Here is a 25459-nt window from a genome sequence, read left to right on the forward strand (position 1 = left end):
AAGAGCGCGTAATAAAATGGAAATCAACGATAAATATACACGCGCGCGATCAACAATGAGAGCGTGATTGAGGGAGGGATGGAGAGAGAGAGAGAGAGAGAGACAGAGAGAAAGAAAGAGATCGAATGGCAGTAGAAAGGAGTTGCGGCGTGTCTCTATTTTTTTACTTGAATATATTATATATGATATTATACCGTACTTTGTGCACACACGGGTGTTAAATTACTGTGTGTGTGTACGCGCGCACGCGTTAACTAAAATGTTATCAATTTATGATAAATTCCTCGGAAAGGTACACATTGAAAGAAGTTACTCTGATTAAACTTGTTGAAAAATTATTCAGCGGACAATTCTTTTCTTTCTCCGAAACGAAGAATTTTACATTCGGTCGAAAATGAAGCAAAAAATAATCGCGAGGTCGATTTCGTCAAATTAAAACAGACGGACGCGCTTTTTGATCGCGCATCTTTATCTTCACGGCGTCGTCGGTTTTGTCATCGTTATGCTCGACGACGGGCGAACGTACGCTCGTTTCCCTCGTTCCCACGCTATTTCGACGTTCGTTCGCGTATTCGCGCGGCAGATCCCTGATTTCTTGCGAATCTCCTTGTTTAAACGCGCGCCATTTCTGCCAGTTAAGATCCGGGGCGGTTTTTTTTTCGCTGCTCGTAAACTATCGCGCGTTTAAGCGCTAACCGGGCGATAAGCCACGTACGCTTGTTCGCCGCGTGATTTGACGCGCGCACATCATCGTCATCATCATCCGTATCGACGCGTGGCCGATCGACTCGACATCCTCGCGCTTTTTTTTTTGCGTCGGGCCTTATAATCGGCAGGGATGGTACCCGCGTTGCGTACGTACGTGTCAGGTACACGCGTACGTGTTTCGTTATACAACTTTTCTCTCCGGCGAGTCCAATACGACGACGGAGGCGTAGAGGTGAGCCGGTGGCTCGTGGACGAGGATCGTCAGGTGGGGGAACAGAATGCGGAATAGCCTAGAATGTGATGCGAGCTTGCTCTCTCTCGCTCCCCCGACTATCGCGCACTTTTCTCTCTCTCTGTCTTTCTCTCTCTCTCCCTCTCTGTTTATCTGTTTGTCGGTCGCTAGCGTACGCGCGCGCGTGTGTGTGTGTGTGTGTGTGTGGTGTGCTGTAGCGCTCTTCGGCCAACCTCGTGTAGACGGATATTATACGATTACCGCTTCGGCAACGCGATTATTATTTCGAGAATTAGCAACGTACGTTTCAGCACGAGAGATCTCGTTAGCTCGGGTTTTTTTTAACCTCTCGTTATTACTCCAACCATCGGGTCTCGCGAGAGGAGAATTCGACGGAATCTTCGGAATCATCGTTCGTTCTTCGAAGCGGGGGTGATCATTCTCAGAACTGATGCATCCCTCGGTTGTATCCCGCGGGAGAACGCATCAACAGGTGGTCCATACGCGTTTGTAGGATCCTCGACATATCGAGCGTACGCGATTAGTCAACGTGGGGTAACGTTGGGGGCGTGATTTCGCTCCACGGGGGATGCGGCCTCATCTCTCCTTCAACCCTCCGTCGCGCTACAAAGAGGGTTCCCATTCAAAAGAAGTTAAGTACCTATAATGCGAACTCGATGGACGCGTCGCCCTCACATAAATCATCGATTTAGTCGATGGATGCGATATGAAACTCTGAGCGCGTCTCGCACAACGATTGCATTTTTTTATTTGATTTAATTTAATTAATTTATTTATTTTTTAAGAGCCGCGTAAATATCGGACCTGTGAATAGCTACTCACGAATAATTAACGATCGTGGTGTCTCGTATTCAATTTAGGTTCTCTCTGCTCTATACTCCAGGCTTCTATTTTATCATATAAACTATCCGCGTGTACGTGTGGCGGCGGTTACATAACAATCCCACAATGTCGGAGGGTTAAACCCGCTCCTCCCTCCTTTGCCCTCCCTCTCCCTCGGGACCGGATTCGAATGGGCATTATTTCATCGGGCCAGTTAAGGGCTAATAAATTTCCCATCGCGCAGAGACGAAAGCATAGTTACGCGCGGTGACAATGGGCATTATGAGGCCTCGGCCGCGTTCCACGACATGGGTACGCGTTTCGGAGGATGAATGAATGCCCGCGTACGTGCACGGTGCCCGTGGTGGTTTCGAATGGGTGGCTAATGGCGGTACGGCGGCGATGGCGATGGCGGGACGATGGGACGATCCCCGTTCTGTCGGGACATAAAATTAGTGGTCACAAATCAACTACAATACGACCACCGTTGATCGCGTTGGTCCCGGTTCTGCGCCGCGGTTGGTATCTGGTCCACGATGAGATCGACCGTGCGCGCCGGGCACGAAGAGGGGGAGGACGAGGAAAAGGTGGAGGATCGGAGGACCGGGCGGTGCACGCGTCCGTCTCCTCTGTGCCCTCGCTGGATTTGGTATCTGACTCCCCCCCCCCCTCCTCCCCCTCTCGGCCCGACCGAGTATAACTTTCCTTTTCTCCTCTCTATCTCGGCCGTTCTCGCGCAAAAACCGCGCAGTCTGAGGTATCCCTTGAACGCGTCGTCCATCCACGTGCAGAATCGCAATCACGTATATACAAGCTCGCCTCGTGCGATTCGGTACACCTACCTTTCTCGGACGCTTTCGACGTCAATTAGGTACAATGCGTCGGGCGACAAAAAGAAACGTACGATATAGGGTATGTCGCGCGATGCGATACGGTGTAAAAGAAATTATTTCACATAGTTTATAACTTGTTTTAGTACTTTTTATCTCTAATTTTTATCGCACAAATGTCACTTTCTGTCCAATATAAAAAGATATATATTTGCACGATTAGAGATAAAAACATTTTTTATGTTCTATTACAAATTATATAATTTTACGTACATTTTTTAGAGTAAGGCGATGCCAGTTGGAATCGCGATTAAAATATAATATGTTTAATATGCGACGAATGATACGTGTCGTTTCTGTTTGGGATCTGCCATCTAATTCTAAATAGCCTATGACGATCGTCATAAAACATCGCGATGCATCACGCACACGTATTATACGTTAGTAATCAAGTCGCTACGAGAGTCGCAGCGAAATTCTACCGATGCAATCTTTAATGGTGCGGTTAATATTCGCGTAACAGCAGGCGACAGTGCATGCATCATTGCGTATGACTTCAGCGATGACACTCCGTCGCTTTTAGATAGACAGCCACGTGCCTGGAACGGGATAAGGCTAACAGTTTTCCCCGGATTCGCGGAAATCTCACAGTAATATTCTACGAAATTTTAACATACTTAGAAATCACCCGGATTGCTATCTAATATTATTACAGCGAAAGTGTGCCTATACGCAGACGGTGCGGGCGCGCCCGTTACTCGCCTCTAATGCGCCAATGAAAAACAAGACGTAAGTGAATTAAGAGGAATCGACAGGTGCTCATTCCGCGAAATTAAGTTTCTAATCTTCGGGATGGTCGATTAGATTCAACATTCTCAGACTTCCTTCCATTTCTTTCTATTGGCAAGTATCTCACGTCGCGTACTCGATCGAGAAACGCCTGACGTCGCTCGTTACAATCGAGACGAGGAAGAAATTGAAGAATCCGCGACGCTTCTTAGTGGCGCGGCCTTATTTTCATTTCTATTCGAGAACGGTAAGTGTAATTAAAATAATGGCCGTGCGACGTATCGAGATGTTAATTGAATGCGTCGTAATCTCTCACGTGCGCGCCGATGCGCTATAGCGTCGACGAACGTCATTACTGTCCCTTGCATTATACGGACGATAAGATCGATCCTTTTCCATTCCGAAATTGATTTTCATTAGCGCGCGGCGGGACTCTCGTTTTCCTCGCGCGGCAAACTTTCGTCGTGCAGATAAAATAATAAATGATAAAAAAAATATCACGTAATTAAACTTCACACACATCCACAACATTGAAATATGTTCTGAATTTGTAATGTCTGCATAATGGAACTGTTCCGGAATATCAAGATCTAAAATCGTGATGCGTATCTCGATGTATGCGCGGTACCGGTCGGATTTGGCAGTACTAGCACGGAGATCGACGGTTCTATCGAACGAAGGGGAGCTCTCTTATACTTAAGTATTAACGTCCCCCGCTGAGGGGCCGAGGCTCCTCCTGGTTCGTATCCCCGATAGGACATCGGGACATCTCGCTCGTGCAGTGGCGTCGATCTCCTTCCGTCCCTCCTTTTCTCCCTCAAATCGAATCGACGTCTCGCATCTTGACATTCGCATTTCCATAGCCGTCGATCTTTTCGACGCCTCTGCGCGAGAACGCGCGCAGGTTCCTCCGTTGGTGACTGTCGTTCGTCTCTCCTCGTGATAAATACGAACCGGCTGATTGGACCGGCTTACCGTTTCCTCCGTCTAATCCGTCGCCTATCTTCCCGTCCATCCGTCCTTCATAATTGTCTTATTGTATTCCTATAAGCTGTAAGCTCCGCGGCTAGGAGAGGCGGGTATTCGCTGAGCCAAATCAATTTCCCTTCACGCGCGCTCGTCGCGTGAATAGGAAGCGTAAGAACACGGTGTGTGGCCGTCTTTAAGTAGGTACCGTCATTTTTTTTTTTTAATCGATACAAAAAATGTTCCGCAATATTTTTCATATCCAAATATAGATGGATAAGCGCTGATTCAGCCGCTTACGTAAAATTGTAAAAGTAAACATATAGTATAAACTCAATGGACAATCGCGTGAAAAAATTATCCCCTTTACTAGATTTTTGGATTAAGTCTAATTTCTTATCGATTCAGAAGAAATTCTGAAGAGAGTCCATGTTCGCCGGTAGCAACGCTGTGAAAAAAATCGGCGGCGAATCAGCGTGAGACGAGAGAGAACATTGAATCGGCGCTCTTGACGGTTCTTAATGAGCATACGGTAATTCTATTAGGATTAGCCTCGTCGTCCTGTGGCTGGCTGGAATGTTCGGGCAAGTGCGTGGGCGGAGATCGACGGGGGGGAAGGACAGGGGGGAAGGAGGGAATAACGATTGCTCGAGTCGAGAGTTAGCCGGCGCACGTACACGCGTGGCCGTGTGCGTGCGCCGTGCGTCGTGGCGCACGCACGCACGCACGCACGCATTCACTCACACGCGGGACCGCGTATTATACGGCACGAATGCCGAAGAGGCACGAAACGAAAACTCGGCTCCTCCACTCAGCGGTGAACATGTTTCCTGATGGGGTCATCAGCGCGAATTAACATACTGGGTGGACTCGTACGACACGCACACGTGTGCTCACGGACGGGACCGACGTTTCCATCTGACTCACTTCGTGCTCTCTTCGTCTCTTTCCTGTCTCTCCCCGTATCCTTTCATCCCGTCCCCTTCTTTCCCTCCGGAGCGCCTTCTCTTCCTTCCTCGGGATCGGTTGAGAGCGTCGACGAACTAAACACCCGGGATCGAAATTTGCTTCCGATATTCTCTTCTCGGATTAGCTTTCGGCGACGACAGGTCGTAGCGACGAAACGGCAATGTTTCTTATTCTATAGAATTGGAAAGAGATTCTCTGGGTTCTTGTCATATTTACATTCATATGCGTCTTATCGCGAGGAAAAAAAAAACTCATAACGGTACGGTACATTTTCCCTCCCTCGAGCGTGCAAGTTGGACGGACTGACTCATCGTGGTTCGGTTCAACAGGAAACTCTCGTTCGCCGAAGTCGTAGGAAATCGACAAATAAAAGCGCTCCAAGTTTGAACAACGATCGGCCGAACGACGAGAGTCGTGTGCGAGCCGTTTCCGCGATTGTTGACTCACGAATCTTTCCTCGAGGGGACGAGATACGAATGCAAGGTAAAACGTTGAACGATTGCCGTACGGGAACGCTCGCTGGGGATTAGGAACGAGATCTCTCTCGTTAACGAGGAACGAGGAGATAAGCCGATTTCTAGGCTTCCCGTTCGATCGATTTCATTGATCCGTTCTCGCTAGTATAGGCACGTGACCTCGCCACAAATTTACAGAAAAAGTATGTCAGCCGGCAACAGGATCGGCTTCTGCGATCTCAACTTCAGAATGCTTGCACGCGACTATCACTTTCGATGAAGGTACCAACTGTTCCAACCGGTTTTTCTTACTGACATCGGACTCTGACTTGGTGTACCAGCGCATCGTATCGTCCGGTAGATGGAATCGATGAATTTCTTTCGATCGATAGCAAATATGCTACGAGAAAAGAGAAATCAAATCGCCTCGCGAGAAAATCGCGAGTGTTTATTTAGAAAATTTTTCCGCGACAAATATTACAAGTTTATTTGCATCCTTTTTTTATTTGTATAATTATTTATTTGTATAATTGTATAACGGGACGAAAAGAAAACAAGATTACAATCGTTATTGAAACAAGATATTAAACACTGTAATTAAATAATAAAAGTATTTTTGGAATTTAAAATTTTCCAAGAGAAAAATTGATAAATTTTAAATAATATTAAACGCAATATGGAGAAGATGTTGTACTGAACAGATACTGCATGTTAACGCACAACTGAGGCTTTAACTACCCAAGTAGTGAATGGAATCGATGTAAGAGCTTCACGGATAATTACGTCCTCTCGGCCGGGACCATGTCCTCCCGTGATGTCACCGTGATCTTGCATCCCGCCTTGGCCATTTATTTCAGTCGGGAGACTGCCGTTACGGGCGAGATGTCAGTGGATCAGGATTATTTGGGCGCGCGAGTAGATTAGAATGCGCCGAGAAAACGGACAAGGAGGTGGAGAAGAAGGTGTACGACGAAATCTCGGTTCGCTCGAGAGAAGCTTCTCTCTTTCTCTCTCTTTCTCTACCTTGCTCTCTTTTTCGTATTCCGCGTCTCCTCGCAAGTCGGGTCCACAACGAGGGAACTGATTTATAACGACCATTCGTTCTAATCGTCCTGTGCATCTCGCGTAGCCCGTCTACCGGAGCACCGTCCTCCGCCGTATACGGAGCGGCCCCAAGATGACCGAATGTCCCCCTCGCAATCGCGTTTTTTTTTCCCCCCCTAAATAAACATATCGAGGAGCTTGCATAGTTCTCGAGTAATTAACGATTAAAAATGCGGAGCATCGGAAGAGGAAATGGAAACGATAAAGAATAATGGGCCGCTTTTTAGATAAATATATTTAGCGTATAAGACTCCTTTACTTATATTATTCAATTTAATTGACGTTTCTTAGGTCGATGTTCATAGTCTGATCTTAAATATAAGATTATCTCTAGTTTATCTTCAGATATTTTGTAGCCATTAAAATGATTCGTACAGTATCTAAAAATAAACCCAAGATAATCCTAAATATAAGAATGGACTATGAAAGTACCGGTCTAGAACTTTACTAATGGAGATGACGATTGGATATTAATCATGTAACATTTGTACAACACATATTCGTAGGAGCGAGGTTTTCACTGGATTGGTGGAATTTTAAAGACCTCGTACCCGTTAGGAAATTGAAGTTGAGATGTAGTTACATGTACGGTATATGATACGCAAAGCGTTGCAACCGGTAAGGTAAATCACAAGTCTGAAAGGTGACTCGGTCCATCCGGCCGTGAAATTATTTATTCCGTATAAATGCGATCCGAGGCTCTCGCGTACACGAGGCTCGCGCGTGTATCCCGTTGGGGGGTGTAGGGCGCGTAGAGAGTAACTAAATCAACGTCATCGGTAAGTTTAATTACGGCAGCGCCGAGAACAACAAAAGAAATCGGCGCCGCGCCGTGCTCTCGGGTGGTCCACGTAGCCGAGCGGAAGAGACGCGCGAGACTTAGACAATCCATTTTGCACATTCGTACGAATGAACTCCGCCTTCTTCCCGATCCCTCTCATCTCTCGAAGGCGAAAAAAAAAAATTAATCCGCCGCGGATAATATCGATGAAGAGAGAATGAGCAGAGACGTTTCGATGACATTGTCGAGATGTTGTAGATGAGAAATCGTAACGAGTACGTTGTGAAAACACTTGAGCGCTTATTTCCAATAGATGTAAATATATGGGTAAAAACTTACTTTATTACAATAATTATAAAATCAATAGCATATCATGACATTCAAGCGACACACAGCTGAATTATTAATATCCGTTGCGATCACAATCAGGGGAAAAAAATTCACGTTTGCAATAAAGATGACTGAAATTACGGATCAATAATATGCAGCAAAAAATATAAAATTATTTATACGAATCATATGCGTATTTGCTTTTCATGCCTTATTTTGAAGCAAAAACATTCGTCTATATTCATTATTTCTCACCGTTTGCCTCTATGCCACTTTGTGTTTTTTTTTTTAACCTTTATCGATCATATTTGTATCTGAGATTTAATCATCAGAGCTTTTAATATTTACTTTCTAGTAACTCCGCTGACATTAAAATAGTTTATGCTCCTTTGAAACAAATATACGTGCTTTCAGTCTCTGCTAAAAGCATTCGCTCCACTTTTATTCGCGTGACCTATTAGCGCCCGCTGTACGCGAAGCTTTTACGCGAATGCCACGGGCAGCAGCGAGCTTTCAACGACGAAGGAACGAGACGAGGAGGAGCGTGACGGGATCGCTGAAGGAAGAAGGAGAGAAAGAGAGAAACGTTTAGCCGGATACCGGAGGGAGCCTACGAGTTTGCACCTAGAACGGACAGCCGGCGGCACGCGAGGTCGGCACACGAGAACCCGTGACGAAGAAAGAGAGAGGAGAGGGGAGGGCTGCAGCCCATCAGCCCGTTTAATTAATTAAAAGTGCATTAACGGGGGGTCATCGGCGGCGAGGGGTTCTCTCTCTCTCTCTCCGTGGCGTTAGATACGCGTGTAACGATCCTCTGAACCGGAACAACCGCGCTATTACTTTCGTCAACACAGCGATGCCTCCCCATCCCCTCTCTCGTTGGACGTTCCTTCCCATGGCTTTTCCGTGCTCCCCGCAGTCAAGGACGGCTACATATTTTCCGGCCCCAAAATTGACTTGCACCGGGTTAAAACGTAATAGTTTCGTAGCAGAGGTTTATCGAAAAGGCTCTTTCGCGTGTATGTTTTTTCCCCCCAAACATTATATCTAAGGTACCGCTAATATAATCATTTTTTTCATTAATGTATTTTCATTAATGTATTTTCTGGAATCATAGAAAAGAAGAGATTGTTATACAACATTGTAGTAAAATTGCGCAATATATTTTGAAAATTTTTAAACAAAATCTCAGCTAAAAAGATGCAACGCAAGCATCTTCTTTATAACTCTGCATGCAATATGTAATTATTTTTGTTTTTCGAGACCTGATGTACTTTATGCGCGTTTTGAACGCGTGAGTTCCCTCATCATTTTACAAGTTGCATTACAGTTCACTCGTAATATTTTACTTATGACAGATTGCATTTGTATCGTATGCAATTTTACTCGCCCGCTCGTACGTGTCCCCTTGTAAATTAGTGGGGTGAAAGAGAAAGAAATTTCGAGATTACGTCCGGCTCTGGCCTCGTTCGGCGACGTTATCGGAATCACGCGCAGATAGAATCGAAATACCAGGTGCAAATTACAAGGGAGATGCCCAGGTAGCACGGAAGTTGACGCGCGCGCGCGCATGCTACCAGCTGACTCTCGAGTCCGCGAGGAAGGAACGTTAGCGTAGCGTGTAATCACGTTAATGCGCCACAACATCGTGAACGAGCCGGCCACGAAGCGAGTGATCCCGGTTTTCGCCAAAGGGATCATCCCGCGAGTCAGCGGCTCTCGAGAAGTGACTCACGCGCTTGCGTAACGAAAACCATGGTCGAGTCGATAACGATAATCTTTGGCGAGCATTCCCTCTATCGCGGCGGCGGCGGGACGGCGGGAGGAAGCGATGACGAATCATCAATGACCGTGGCGAGATTCGAATCAGGTTTATATTTACCGATCAACGTGCAGTAAACATTAGGAAGCCGACCGTGGAATTTTTTCCTTGTTTTTTTTTTCCTTACGGACGAAAAGGTGAGAGGTGATCGAGAGGAACCTTCGGGCGAATTTATCTAAATCGTGATTGCGTCAATTTTTCGAGCGTAAATAAACGAGGGTTACGCTAAGAAGCTAGTTCAGTTTTTTTTTTTTGTTTGCAAAATTTGCGTCATTAATATGGATTAAGCGCCACTGAGAAAGTACGGGGCTAAAAGTTGACCAGAGGTTTCCACTCGCCGCTGGTCCGAAATGACCACAACGGGTCTCGCCGTGTTAATCGCCGTTTGTCGTTGCACCTGGATTTATGCATCCCGTAGAATGCGCCGCGTGCGCGCGCGGTAATATATGACTCGAGGTGTCCTAATGAGGGGAGTGGATCCGCAGGATGTGCGGATCGCGTGAGACGAGCGTCTAACAATGCGAGAGATCGATGATGAAGCGTGCCGTGCCGTGATGAAGCGGAGAGAAACGAGAATAGTCGGCGTAGCGTCCGGCACGTAGTCGGGCATGAAGTCGACGAGGGAGAGAGAATCAATTATTCGATTATGAAAAAAAAAAATGTGCATTCCTCCTAACCGACGATTCGTCGGAATTAATCGATTGACTCTCGATTTGTTTTCGAGAGCACGCGGACGGAGCTCGGCTTTCAGCCTGAAGTCTATCTGTCCCCGTGCTCACTTAATCAATTAACATTTAAAGGTGATTCCGCATGTTAATTGACAAGTAAATAAAACCATTATTATACGGAGCAGGGGCTTTTTTATGACGGGCAATTAACCCACGTCGCGGACCTTTGAGTTATTCGATTAACACCGCGACTTCGTAAATGGTCGTCGGACAAACAACGACAAACCGTATCGCACGTGCCGGGGACGACGAGGGGATGAAAAGGGGTTGCACGGACGCCACGTGCTGAGGTAACACGAGCGTGCTTGTCAAACTCCGCTTCGCGAAGCGGCGGTAGGGATGTGCCCGCGCGCGCACGTGCGTTTTAATACGACGTAATGCGTTGCATGCCCATATTCATTAAGTAATTTTCCGGCCGGGAAGTCGGCGGTCTGGCCGCGAGTCGCAATTATTGTGGGCAGCTACAAACAGATCGTTACGTGTCGATCGAGCCACGAATTTTGCGACGGCATCGGCAGCTCGGGAGATTCGCCGGCCCTTATCAATCGAACGTCTCACGAACGCTCGAGAGAGATAAATCGAGCGAACCGGATTGCCGTATATACCGAAGAACTTGTTTGATATAATCGTTTACGCAGCGCGCGTTACGTTTTCCATTAATATACCTCCGCATTGATGTATATTTTTACACGCTTATACATTTATTTATATATTTATACATATTTATACATATGCGCCACGACAAATATCTATATTTGCATATCGCATACGATGATCGTCGGGGGACGGAAGAGTTCCGCGGGATTCGTCAGATCGGCGTTAAGAAGCGCGTGCGGCAAAGCACGAGGTACATAAATTTCCGTGCGCCGAGTAATTAGTCGTCGCATTGCGATAACTCGCGAATATCGCACGCAGAAATCGCGCGCGTTTCCGCGCGGCGAGACGCCGGTGCTGCTGCTGCTGCTGGTGCATGTATCACTCTCACGTCGAGCAGAAGAGGGCGACGAGAGGGGAAGAATCGAGCAGAATCGAGTTCCGAGATCAAGTCACGCGTGGTCTAAAAGAAAGTCGTTTAAAGGTCAGCGGCAACAGCAGTGGCGGCGACGGCGACAGCGGCAACGGCAGCAGCAGCAGCAGCAGCAGCAGCACGGCTCGACTTGCATCACAAATGCCAATCTACTTACGAAATGTGTACAGAGAACAATGATACTCTCCGGCCTACCGTCGCCGCCATCGCCGCCATTTGCCTCCTCATCCTAATCGCCGCGCCGCGCCGCGCCGTCCTCTTCGAGGCACTTGCGCAACGGTACCCGGGAATCGATTTTTTCCCTTTGCAACCCCCTCGGGTTGCCCTACGTACTTTTAGTCGATGGGCTGAAAGCCCGTCGCTTCCGGCGGGTTTCCAGCAGATTGGCCCCGAAATATCGGCCCCGGCGATCTCGTCACGCGGCGATAGCGTCGATGATGAGTTCGCCGTAGTATCGTAATATGGCGAAAGGGTGGATTACGCTCACGGTTTCTTCTTCACGCCGAGGGTAGAGTCGCGATCGCGCGATTAGATCACCTCGCGGTTAGATTTTCGCTTTCCGCCTGAAAGGTTTCGCGCATTCGCGTCTCACACGACGGCGACGGCGACGGCGACGGCGACGGCGACGTATCTCCGGCGTCATCTTATTCATATCCGCGAAATAATGCTGAATAATTTCACCATAAATACGCGCGCGTCCGCGTGGGCGTAAAGTAACGATAATGCAAGTAAATAATGGGCGCGAGAGTTTTATTACCTAGCCGGCTGAATGGACGGAGAGATAGAATCTACGTGTCCGCGCTCGCGCGCTACGGGATGTACAGCCCCCTCGAGGGGGAGATCGGAGAGGATGCCAGGGACCTCCGTGCGTCTTGTACGCGCGACGCGACGCAGTCGCCCGCAACCGAGTGGAGACCCCGAGCTCAACCTTATTCTTGTCTCCTTGTCGTTCCGCCTCTTGCGAGCCACACACACACACGTCCCTTCGACTAACGAGAGACGCTCGTTTAACGTTTCAAACGCGTCACTTTAACGAAATTCTAAGGTTTTATGTATTTTTGCGAGAGAAAGAGAAATCGGAGAACTCGCGCGAACGCGAATTAATCGCGGATGAACGATACGTCGAACTTTCCACTAATGTTTCCCGGTAGAACCTGGCGTACAGATTTCGCGTTTTCCTGGATATATGGTTATAATATCGATTAAATTATAGTTACGATAGGTCATCGAGTAGGTATAAGGAAGTGATTATCTGCAATCCATGGTATTATAGGCATGGTATTATAAGGGGGTAGTAAGATTTATAATGGCGGAAAACTCGGTAAACTTTGATTCGTCACAAAGTCATTGCAAATGCGATAAAATTTCTTTTATCGTCAATATATATAGTATAAAGTATAAAGGCCACAGAAAGATGTTACATTCAATTCATTTCTGTGCTTACACATTAAATCAGAGTTTATTGATTTTTTTTTTCATTTCCCAGAACCTTCTGCTTCCCCTTAGCTGTCTCGAAGTCACGCCAACCCCGCGTTGTTGTTATCGAGGTCAGAGGGATGAACTTCGACGAGCAGAAAAATATGACGGATCGCGAGCGTACTCGCGAGCGCGATTGCGATCGCGATGGGATCGAGCGCGAAGCCAAGCCGCGGCCTGACGATGGCGATAAGCTCGTTTCGGCGAGAATCGCGGAAAGACATTTCGGGGCAGCTTCATGGCTGACATTTTCCTGGGCGTTTATCGCGATAATACGGGTTTAGGTCAGAGGGTGTGGCCTCCCCAGATTGATTCGGCGAGCTGTGCTTGCTTCTGCGCGCTGCGTTTTCTCGTCGCGAGCAAGCATGGCGTCGCGCGTCGCCTCGATTCTTCTATAATTCCGTCTTCCTTGGCCGCGCGACGGGTTCTTATCGATGAATTTAGACTAGGCCGATTCGCACCGCGTGATAAATTGTCAAGTGCGAGTCGATTCGCTCGCGCGAGTTATCGGAGGCGCCGCGCCGCGAAGACGTTACGCAATCCGATAAACGGCTATATTTAATCGAATTTCTCACTTTTTTTTAGTAAAAATAGAAGGAGAGAGGGTGCTCGAAGCTTCGCTTCGAAGAGCCTCGATAATATCTCCCTCGATGATATCTCACCTCGGAATAGTTGCCCGTACGAGTGCAGATTACACTTTTGTATCGAGAGACGATCCCGAGGGTTCTCGACTTTTCTCGCTTCTCACGAGAGATTTTCCATGTTTCCTCGCGCGAGAGAACCCGTTAATACGCTCTTGCGCGCTCCGGAATCATTGGCTGCATGCTAATCGAGTCGTAGGAGAACGGATATCGTATCTCGTATTCACCGGAATACGAGACGAACTGGATTTATTGGCTCGCTCGCTACGGTCGAGGGAGAAAAAAATGATTCCTTTTCCAAGAACGAATTACGTCGTCATCGTCGTCGTTGTGTGTTACTGGTGCGCGCGATCAACAAACCAGCTTGCGATCACCTGGAATAATCAAGCGGCGATATTAGCGTATATAGCGTGCACTCGCGCGCTCGTGTCGTGGACGCGCGCGTGGGAGCGCGCGCGCACGCACGCACACGCACGCACACGCACACGCGCGCGCGCGTTCACGCCGCTACATAATGACGACGCAGTATCGGCGGCGCGGCGTGGGTGTTCGTTCTCGCTCCGACAGATTCGAAAACGCATTATTAACACCGGCGACCCTGGCTCTATGATTACGCGCATTAATAGCCGGATGGACGAACTTTGCTCGCGCTCCGCACTATCATTATCATCGCAACGCGAGAAAGAGACGGATGACGAGAGATCGTAAGGAAAAGAGGCTGGTCCCTGCGCCGCGGCGGGTCCGGATGGACCGAGAGAGAAACGTTCGGATTCGCGTTTGTTACGAACAGCCGTATTTAATATCGTCATGTGTGTTTTCGCGCCCGAATAGTATATTCAGTCCTGGATCGCAGGTTTGGATGTTATTCAGATCGAGAAACGCCAAATGCTGTTTTTACGTGCAAGATGCGAACCTTACGCTATCAATCTTCCCTTCATACCATTTCAAGTGGTACTCGCTCGCAATCTTTCAACTTGCGTCGCAGGACCTCTATCGAAAAAGATTGATCTCCTTATTTTTATTCGGTATTATAAAATAATTTTTACATTTATAAAGGGTTGATAAACGACGACACCGACTCCTATTTTCTTCTACTCGCGTGGAATCTATACTTTTTTCCCCGACATTCGCAAAATCAAAATCTTCGCTGTCGTTCGTCGACACGTACAATTTAGCATAAAGATTTTTAAGTATAATGTTTCGCGGGCATATCGTATCTCGCTCGCGCACACGAGCTTTTCAAATTGCATATCAGGTACGATCGAGTGTCGCGAGTGTACCAATCTTCCGACGATGAATTATTCATTGTGTAAATAATTCATAAATCATTACGGGCTACACACAAGCCGCGCGAGCAGCAAATCCCGATCGAAAGCTCAAAATGAATTTATTTTTCAACGAATCTACAAGCGTTTACTGAAACACTCGAAGAAACATCTCTCTTTCACGGATCTTTCACATTTTTTAATTCGATCCGAGAGACTTTAAAGGTTACAAGTTGAAACCCCAAAGATCGGAGCAGGGGTGTGACGACAGGTCTTTTCTCGACCCTTTTTCGACAGGTACGATACGACTCGATACGATTCCGTAGCTTCAGCCAAGACTTTAGATTCCAGCGGAAGTGTTAAAGTCGTAAAGATCGAAACGATGCCGTAACTGTCTCTCCCGACCTCGCGTTTGATACCCACACGCATTTCCGGCGCGAGAACAGAGTATCGACGGCTGCCATCGCCGGCGACGAGTGAGCGACGCGTCGATCTGTTCGAAAAAGCCCTTGTAGAAATCCTTCGAATGTTATGCATCAAACGCGCGCGTTGTAGCGAGGTGGCACTCGTCGTTGTCGTCGTCGTCGTCGTCTTTCGACACAGCGACGAGAGAGAGAGAGAGAGACAGAGACAGGACGAGCGAGTGCTGTACCACGGGGCGCGAGGGCGGCGTTGCTCGTGTACAAATCATGCAAAGGATGACGCGGCATCGCCAGCCTCCCGCGTTCCGTCTTCCTCCGTCGCTCCTCCTCACGCGTGCTGGACGTCGTAGGGCGAGACGGCGTTGTGCATGTTGACGACGACGACGCCCGACCCCGGGGACCTTTACCGTGCGCGTATCACCATATCGCAAGTCACTCGCCCTCCGCGTCCTCTTCTCCACAGAGATGCGCCCTTTACAATCTCAAATGCTAAAATAGTCCGAAGGGACTCTGACCGATCGTCGTCAGTGGAAGAGCTCTGATGAACGTACGTTCGGAGAAGCTTTTTTTTTTTTAATTGTCACTGAAAAGCTTCGCGTATCGCATTGAAAAGAAGTAACATTATGATAATAATTGATAATGCTGATTAGAGTCATTCAAGAGATAGCATTCGATTATATCGTATGGAAAGTAACTGTATTAAAAATATGATACAATAAAATAATGTAAATGAAATGAATATAATTAGAAAATTACAAATTAAACGATTACACACGACGAGTCCTGTTTTTTCTGTCCTCAGCAGACGTCGGACCTGGACACTTTGCTGTGCAGGCAGGATCTCGATCGTTTGCAGAGGCTGGACGAGGATGAGACGGACGCGAGAGACGTGCGGGAGCCTTCCGTGCACATGGAGGACTTCTTCGAGGTCGGCGGGCCTACGGCGGTGTGCCGACCACCTCAGGCCAGTTTCGTCTCTGCCAGGAGTCAGCCGGCGACCGGGGGTCAGGACGACGACGTCTTTCTCCGACCGCCGCTCTGGGAGGACATCACGTCGAGCATCCAGAAGCTGGATCCGGAGAACGCGGACATGCTGGGCTCGCAGTCCCACGTAAAGATGGAGGCTGACGACGTGACCTCGCCGCCGGTTCTCTCCCCGGTGGAGATCAAGACCGAACCGTTGCCACCGCCGCCGACATTGCATCTCCTCGAGGGACCGGCCACGAACCCCTCGCAGAATCCCTTTCCCAATCCCTCGAGTGTTCAGCATGTCGTCCATCATCGAACGACGACGGCGACGACGGCGACGACGGGGGCGCTCTTCAAGAGCTTCCCCAACGGCAACAACAATAACAACAACAGCGGGACTATTAGTAGTAATAGCGCGAGTGGGAATAATGCCGGAAGCAATAACGGTAGCGGCAGTGGCGCCAGCAGCAACAACAGCAGCAGCAGCAGCAGCAGCAGCAGCAACAGCAGCAACAACGGCGGTGGTGGCAACAGTGATTCGTCGACGACCAGTCATCTTCAACCGAGCGGCAACGCGACGTCGCCGCTCTACAGCTCGATGACGAGGCTGATGTATATTTCACCGTTGACGCCACCGATCTCCGATCCCGGCTCGCCTATCGGTGCCGGTCCACCCAGGCGGACCCCGCCACCCCCGTATCCTCAGCCGGGCCCGATCTTGAATCCGGCCCACAGGATTCAATCGTCCGCGATGTCGAACAAGTTCAACAGGCGGAACAACCCGGAGCTGGAGAAGCGTCGGGTGCACCACTGCGATTTCATAGGTGAGCATTGACGACTTTGATACCTTTGGTCCTGAATTCGAAAGTGCACTTCTTTTAAGTAAGTACTGGAAGATAAATTGTACACATCACAAAACATTTACGGTGTCGATATAACATCCAAATTAATTAAACTAAATGTTTTAATACTGAGATTCGATAGAGTAATTTGTAGATCGCAGCTTATATTTTATTGTTGTACGAACTAGTAATTTATCGATATAACATATATTTTTTACGATAAAACGAAAATATTTTACGTTATTTAAGCATCTAACGGACGTTTCGCTCAAGTTTTTGACTTTCTCTCAATTATCGCACTTCTGTCTTTGACCTCCGACCCAACTGCATGCTCTCTTTCGCAGGTTGTACGAAAGTCTACACGAAGAGCTCGCATCTGAAGGCTCATCAGCGGATACACACGGGTGAGTGAAAAAACGTATCTATATTTCAACATATAACGTATTTGACGCCGTGTAATGTTGTTGCTAGTACAAGGGAGCGAACGCTAAGATTACGGGGAGGGGCTACCGTGTATTTTTGCAGTAATTAGGTATGTAGCTCATCTACGCGAGGCGAGACGAAGAGTTTGAAAGCGCGAGGTCGCGCAGCCGACGTTAGCGCGTGGGCAGGGCGCGGTCCTGAGCGTCTCTCTCTCTCTCTCTCTCTCTCTCTCTCTCTCTCTCTCTCTCTCTCTCTCTCTCTCTCTCTCTCTCTCTCTCTCCTCTCTTTCTCCTCTCTATCTCTTCGTTTCCATCTCTCCGTTTCTTCACTGGCACCGCTTGCGCGCGGTGTCGCGCAAAGGCGCTTCTATCATATGTAAACGTGGTAAGGGACGCACGAAGCTCTCGTGGTATGCGACTCTCCGTTTAGAGCGAAGCTAGCGACCGACCCACATCCTATCCTATCCCTATCCAAGCTTCGCCAACACACGGACGCGAATCGCGCGGCACCAACACCGCCTGCCGCCGTGTGCTACCTGGACGAACACGCATGCTAGTTTCCCACACGCGTGGAACGCACGCGAAAGAGCGAGAGCGTGAGAGAGAGAGAGAGAGAGAGAGAGAGAGAGAGAGAGAGAGAGAGAGAGAGAGAGAGAGAGAGAGAGAGAGAGAGAGAGAGAGAGAGAGAGAGAGAGAGAGAGAGAGAGAGAGAGAGAGAGAGAGATGGGCGGAGAGAAGGACGAAGAGAGAGATGTGTGCTTCCCGCACACGTGCCTACGCGGCAGGCTCTCGTGGAATGCAAGCCGGAGGCATCTTAAGTGCGATGTACCACTTTCGAATTGATACCTCTCGGTGAGTTTTTGCGGTAAACCCGTGTCAACGCCTCGAACGAATCGGTCGAACGATACGAAATTTAAGGATACTTTTAAGGACCCGAGAAGATCGTATCGAAGGAAGCAGGGCAAACGAGATCATCGCACGCTAAAATTGCCATTCGCTTCATTCATGCTTGCCTCTCAAAATTAATTTTATACAATTAATAAAGATATAAGAGATGTAGAAAAGACGTCCCGTCACTTAATGTTTTTACTTCGTGGGTTCGTATCTAGAAGCGCATCGTGCGCGAGTGACTCGTACTCGCCTCCACTGACATTTGAATCGAACAGGCGTCTTTTTTTTTCTTCGTGCTCGCGCCGAGTGCGTTAGCTAAATTAATTTGCCGTCGTACCAGCTCGTCGCACGACTGGTACGTCTTGTACATCTTGTCGATCGATTAGAAACGTGGAGAATCAATCGATACGCGAGATTATGCCAAGATATTTCAATTTGTCGCGCGATCACAAACACAGAGAGCAAGCGAAGGCAGGGAACGCTTCGCTGTGGAGGAGAAGCTGAGGGGGGCACGTGGCCCTCGCGCGCGCGCGCGCGCAAGTCTGTCGGACGACTCGTGAATGAACCCTCGCTGCACCGCCGTGAATGCGCCGTGCCACGAGCCGTACGTGTGTTCGACGTCGACTTCGTCATTAATACATTAGCGTCCGGAATTGTACTGTATGAAAATAATTTTTGCAATTTTTATAATCACCCTCGTAATTAATGCGATTATCAATCATTGATCTCGACGCAATAAATAAATGCAGGATTAATATCACAATTTATTATATTAATATCGCGGTTTATACATGCGCGATTACGACATAGAAATCCGTAATTAATACGTAATTAAGTTAACTGTAGGAACGTCGTTAATCAATTAAGTTGTTAGATCCTGATAAATTTCTTGATAAATTTCTCATGGTGTATACTTGATTTTTAGAATTTCTCCGACTTTAAAGTAATCAAAGTTTAAGCGCCATCATTAATTGCCGAGAGATTAATCGCGGCGTCCAGAGAAAGCCCGGCGGCTGAAGAAATCTGGAGCAAAGTAGGGCTAGGAAGCGTATTTGGAAAGCAACTTGTCCGCGGAATGGAGCGCTGCCGGCTCTCGGGTGAAAGTGATCCAAAATTAACGGGGACGCCCGGAGGCCCCGTAGGTGTAGCCGGATCGGCGACTCCGGTGACATCGTAACGCAATGTCGTATCTTGCACGACGCCGCGCGAATCAAGGAACACAGAGCAGAATCGCAATTTTGCGCGTTAAGCGGTTAACGATGTTGAACGTTGGATGGAAAATTTCTTGCAGATGAAAATTAACTTTCGCGCACAAATGTCGTCGAGGAGTCGCAAGTATTACGTGCGCCATTAAAAGAACGTTTACACGTTGCAACACGCATTGCATCATTTATCACGAATTTTATCAACTTAAACTTAAAGAGAAACCTTACAAGTAGGATAATAACAATAATTCTTGCAGATTGATTTTCTATTTAATTCGATTTATCTCTTATTTCTCAGAGAGATTACATTTCGTAAATTAATTCATAAGTTATATATTATTATCTCTCGAGCAATTTGATAGGAGCGTTAAAATCGAGAAGTGCAGACCTGCCGATGCCGGTAGACAAAACGAAAGAGGAAATTTCGCCGTTCGGCGCGGCGGAGAAGAATTCTCACGTGAACGCGCGCGATACCGTAAATGGATAGCGCTCGTGGTGGTAGTACCGTTCCCTGGATTGTGCGTCGCGTGGCACGACGTGTTGCGACGACGTGATGCTGTGCAGCGCTGAATGTGCATGTGCAACTCTCGGCGGCGCGGTGCAGGGCGGCTACGGCTGCGGCGGCGAGGACCGGTTAGGGTCGTCTCCGTGTAGCGTGCGCGAGAGGAGGAACAGGAACGGGCTAGAAGGATGCGTGGGTGTATCTCTCAGCTATCGAGTTCTTTCTTCTCCTCTCCTGTGCGTGCGCTCGCTCTCCCTCCCTCCCTCCCTCCCTCCTTCCCTCTCGTCGTCGTCGTCGTCGTCGTCGTTGTCGTTGTCGTCGTCGATCCTCCGCCTCGTGGAGTCGCTTTTACTCGCTTCGCACTCGGCTTCTTCTTCTTCTTCTTCTTGCCTACCGTTCTCGCGAGAGAATCTTTCGTCGCGATCGGATTCGCGAACAGCGAAAACCTCCTCCGGAGAGACAACAGGACGCCCGGTTGGCGTAGGAGACGTTTAAAGTCAGAGCGAATCTGGTAGGTAATTTGTCAAACGCGGCGCGCTTCGAGAATCGAGTCAAATCGAGTGAGTCGCAACGCTGTATGCTAATTATTCTCCGATCCGCGCCGTGGGTTTTTTTAATAATAGGAACGTATCTGTAACAAACTTTGGCCGGTTTCACAATCTTTGGTTTACCTTGACCGACCGATTATTCCACTGGAATTGACCAATCGTATTGGCAGGTTTATACCTAAGTGTATTTGTCGTTGAGCAAAATTAACAAATGCGATTGGTCAATTCCAATGGAATAACCGACCGGTTAAGGTAACCGGAGTTGATGAAATCGGCCCTTAGAGATTCGAGTCGTCAACTTGTCCCGTACCGCTTTTAAAATCTCTTTAGAGCTTCCGCCAATCTCTTCGTCCATATTTTGATTGTCGAATCGAATCGCGCACGCACGAGCTCTCCATCTCGCCGCTTACGAAGGTACACAATAATACGCCACACGGACAACAATAAGGAAGACGTATTCCTCGATAATCGGCGAAGGTGAGCGGAATGCGGGCACGTTGGCTCGCATTAGCGGGCTGCATTCGGCCGGTCGCTCGCTCGCTCGCGGCCGGCGCGATTGCGCTAGAATACAGGTGAGCGTGTTGCGGCATGCAGGTACAGTTAAAGGTCACACCGTGCTGCATCTCTCTCGTAGCTGAGAGGCGCGACGGGCCGGGGCAGGTTTATACCTAAGTGTACCGCATCCCGCGGCTCTATCTCACAAAGAGCAACGCTTTGTTCTCTAATAGGTCGCCGCTGTCTCGAAACTCGAACGGAATCCTCGCTCGTGAAACGTTGGAGAGTTTCGCGTCGATCCGGGTCCCCCGCGAGTATATCGGTCGATACGCTTTCGAACGGAACAAAAGGATCATATATCTCGCGTCAGAAAGAACGAGAGAAGCTTGCGAGAGACAGATTAAAAAAAAAAAAAGAGCCATTATAGAAATTAACGATGGAATAAGTGTCTCGGAAGAAAATAGCGGACAGATTAAATTGCGCCTGCGTGCGTAACGCGTTTCTTTATTTTATCGCTTCACTCGAGAGTCGAGACCTAATCGTCTAATAAATCTAAGCAATTCCAGCCGCCTATCTTTCGTAATAATTCGCGCGATAGCTCTCATAGTACGCACGTGTTCACTCATGTCTCTCCTCTTGTTGGTTTGTTCCAGGCGAGAAACCGTATCAGTGTCAATGGCCGGAATGCGAGTGGCGATTCGCCAGGAGCGACGAATTGACGCGGCATTACCGCAAGCACACCGGGGCTAAGCCCTTTAAATGCGCGGTCTGTGAGCGCTCCTTCGCCAGGAGCGATCATCTCGCGCTGCACATGAAGCGGCACCTCCCGAAGCAGCACACCAAGTGAAGAGATAGAGAAAGAAAGAGAGAGAGAGAGAGAGATAAAAATCACGGACGGAAGAAAGAGGGAGAGAGAGAGAGAGAGAGAGAGAGAGAGAGAGAGAGAGAGAGAGAGAGAGAGAGAGAGAGAGATCTTCTCCCTGCGCTTTCCGTTCGTTCTCGACTACTTGTGTTGGACTCGGTTTTCGCCATTCAGGCGCTTCGAGGCGCGGAGCTTTTCGAAACTGGAGAACGTGGCGAGTTCAGAAACGTGTTATAGAAATTATTAAACAAAAAGCAAAACAAGTGAAAACTATCTCTCAAATATTATCGTAATTTCCAAAGCGGAGCGATATCCGTGACGCTACGTCATATCGCTCTCGTCGACTCGTTGTTGGTCGATTTTTTCGGAAAGTGTTCGCGAGTTTAACGACTCTCGTCAAATTGACTCTCGACTCGCGAACGACGATTGCGTAAATCGTCGATGCAATCGAATTCGGCCGCGCCGTGTCCCCGACACACGATTCCGGCTACAGTTTCGGGGTCGTCCCCGGATTCGCGGTGTACATATCAGCGGAGCGCGTCGATTGGAAGAGCGAGCTCTCGCGCGTCTCGACTCGATCGCCTCGGTTACGCTCACTATCGTTCGGTTAAGCGGTCGTGACGAAATACATCCTCAGTGTGGGTGGCGATCGCGCGAGGAAATATTTCGTCATAGCGCTCGTATACTCACTCACGGACCCTGAGCCGGGGAATATTACAATCCCCGTCCCTCCCTCCGGTAACTATAGCGTAACTTTGCACCGACGGATGGATCCGAGCTTGCCCGTCGACTGAATCGTGCGAGGCGAGTGCTCTTGGAAAGTAAAAGCGAAAACCGTCCGTCTTTCGAAAGGCAGCTTCCACATTAATAAGTAAACTCTTCGCATTCGCTTCAAAACATTTTATACCACGAATCTGAGATTCACTAAAGATCTCGTCGAGATATTTGCATTCGCGGGCGATAGCAATTTTTTGTTTTTCGTTCCCATGCTCGTGTTCTTCCCCCCGCCGTCTCTTCTGCGTATTCCTATTAACAAAAGTTGAAGCGCAAAGTCGGAAGCTCCGTTGCCGTCACTCATATTTTTTCGGAGCCGTCATCGTGCTCGCGACGACGCCACGTCGAGTCCCTCGCGAAATGATTTGCCAGATTAAGCGTTATCTCGAAATTATCGCTATCTCGGAGATGGCTGCGCGACTCGAGATATCCTGTTTGGCGTGTAAACGATCGTCCGTACGGTCGAGCAAGAGCTTAAGCCGAGCCGAGGAAGCTTAATCCACCGCGTCTCGCGTCGCTCGCGCGCGCATCATTTCGATAGTCGTCGCTAACGCGAAATTCGCCGCGATATTTACCGAACCTCGTCGATAGCAGAGAGACAGATAGATAGAAGAGCGAGTATCACGGCTTCGCCGTTATCACGCTCGTATGTGAGAAACGGCACGATATCGTGATGCCTTATGTACAAATTCGCGTAGTCTTGAGGAGATAAGGTGGTCTTATGGCGGTCGATGTGCGCGTGCACGTTGTGTGTATGTGTGTGTGTGTGGGCGAATGTTGCGTCCGTGTGCTATATGCGAGTGTGTATATTTATATGCGTACTCTACACACGCGGTAGTCTATGTATGCGCTTGTGTATATGTGTAAAAAAAAAGCAGAAGAAAAAGCAGAAGATACGCATCTGATAGCCATGTAGTGTAATATTATCTGTATATTACGCGAAGCGATGGGCCGGGAATAATTCGTTCTCACGCGTGCCCCGCGATCGATTCGATCCGATCCGATCTATCGTACACCGCGCGAAAGGCGAATACACCCTTCGTGTGTACATAAACGTCTAAATCGTGCACCGCGAAAAAAAAACCGCAAAAGAGACGAAATTTGTTAGCGTCAGTAAGGTCGGGATTCGCGTGGGAGAGAATGAATTTTTTCGTGTCTCGATCTCTTAAATCGCTGGAAACGTCGCGCAACAATCTCTTCGGCTGATGACATTTGTTCTAACGATATTTTCCACATCTCCAATTACATATTAAAAAACAAATAATTTTCGCTTGGCAATGTCCCCATAAGAATCCAAAGACTTTATCCTTTAAACCTCAAAGACTTCGATGTATAACTTTCTTCCGAAGTATTAACCAATTTTCTTAAATCGTAGGTACGAAGATGCGTCTTCTTTTTAACGTGTTTCGTCGCTAGGTAACGCCGGACCATTCAGCTTCAGGCCTGAAAAAGTAATCGTCCGTCCCTGGCGCACGGAGAAAGAGAGACGTCGGCGAAAAGCGATTTCGCGTATCTGGACGTTCCGTTACGTTCCGACGCGACATGTCCCACCTCGGGAGCGCGCGCGCGAAAAATTCTATCCGTAGTCACCGCTTTGTACACAACGCGCGATCGTTGCAATAGCCGATCGATCGGATCGTTATGTAGTTACGTAGTTAAACGAACGTTAGACGGAAAAACGAAGTAACGTCGTCTATTTATATCTGTCTATCCGCCTGCCTGCCTGCCTGTCTCTCGTCACCGCATTTCTTCCAAATTGATTCCTTCAAATTGTTGTCGTCGTCGTCGTCGTCGTCGTTTAGTGTATTCCTCTTCCCCTCGCTCATACCTCACTTCCATGTTCGCGAAATTTTTTTGCAATCCTTCATGTTAGTTTTTCAAATTTCTCTGTGCAATTTTAACTTTTTTTTTTTTAGAAAATTTCCTAAATTTTTTTTACGAATTGGGACACCAGAAAATCTTTTCTAGAATGTTTTACCTGTGTGAATTTCAAAATTTTCAAGATTTAAAATCTTGGGATTACAAGATTTTTTTTTCAATTTAAAAGATTTTTATACACATTTAAAATATGAAGAATTCGTGAGAATTTTTTTCACGAGGGATTTCTTCTGCCCTTCTTTCCGTCCTACTCCTTCGTCTTTCCCTCATTGATAGCGATTGTCTCCCGCTTGTCTACTCGTTGGGTCGACTTTACGATTAACTCTTATATATAAATGTGAAATATACCTCATTTGCAGATACGCAGCAATAGAGTCGACGAGCGTGCTGCGAAGCGCGCTATTAAAATTTGTACGCACCTCCTACCACCTCTCGACTTCTTACGGTCTTGTCTATAATGTTTACGCTGTAATTTGTGTGTTGTGTAATTTAAAAAAAATATATACGAAATGGTATTATCTCTGTATGCAGTCGCGAGTTTGATGACACTGGCACCCTCCCGCGACATCCTCCGCTACTTCTCGCTCCACTTGGATAATAATCCTGTTCCGCGGAGGGCAGCACCGTCCGCTCCGCGCTTTCCCGCCATCTAGCATCGAAAATGTCAAGTTCCATACTCGAAC

General features: G+C 48.0%; 1 protein-coding gene across 1 annotated transcript in view; it reads left to right on the forward strand.

Annotated features, from left to right (window-relative positions):
- The window catches only part of LOC105834040 (Krueppel-like factor 2), a 40979-nt gene extending 15677 nt beyond the window's left edge, over positions 1–25302 (forward strand). The window contains exons 2-4 of the mRNA XM_012676233.2: positions 16194–17181; positions 17544–17603; positions 21916–25302. Coding sequence (XP_012531687.1) covers positions 16194–17181; positions 17544–17603; positions 21916–22109 — 1242 coding nt within the window. The 3' untranslated portion in view covers positions 22110–25302. The remainder of the gene's footprint in view (positions 1–16193; positions 17182–17543; positions 17604–21915) is intronic.
- Positions 25303–25459: the final 157 nt, after the last annotated feature.

The sequence above is a fragment of the Monomorium pharaonis genome, chromosome 1 (genome assembly GCF_013373865.1).
Source record: "Monomorium pharaonis isolate MP-MQ-018 chromosome 1, ASM1337386v2, whole genome shotgun sequence".
Taxonomy (NCBI): Eukaryota; Metazoa; Arthropoda; class Insecta; order Hymenoptera; family Formicidae; genus Monomorium; species Monomorium pharaonis.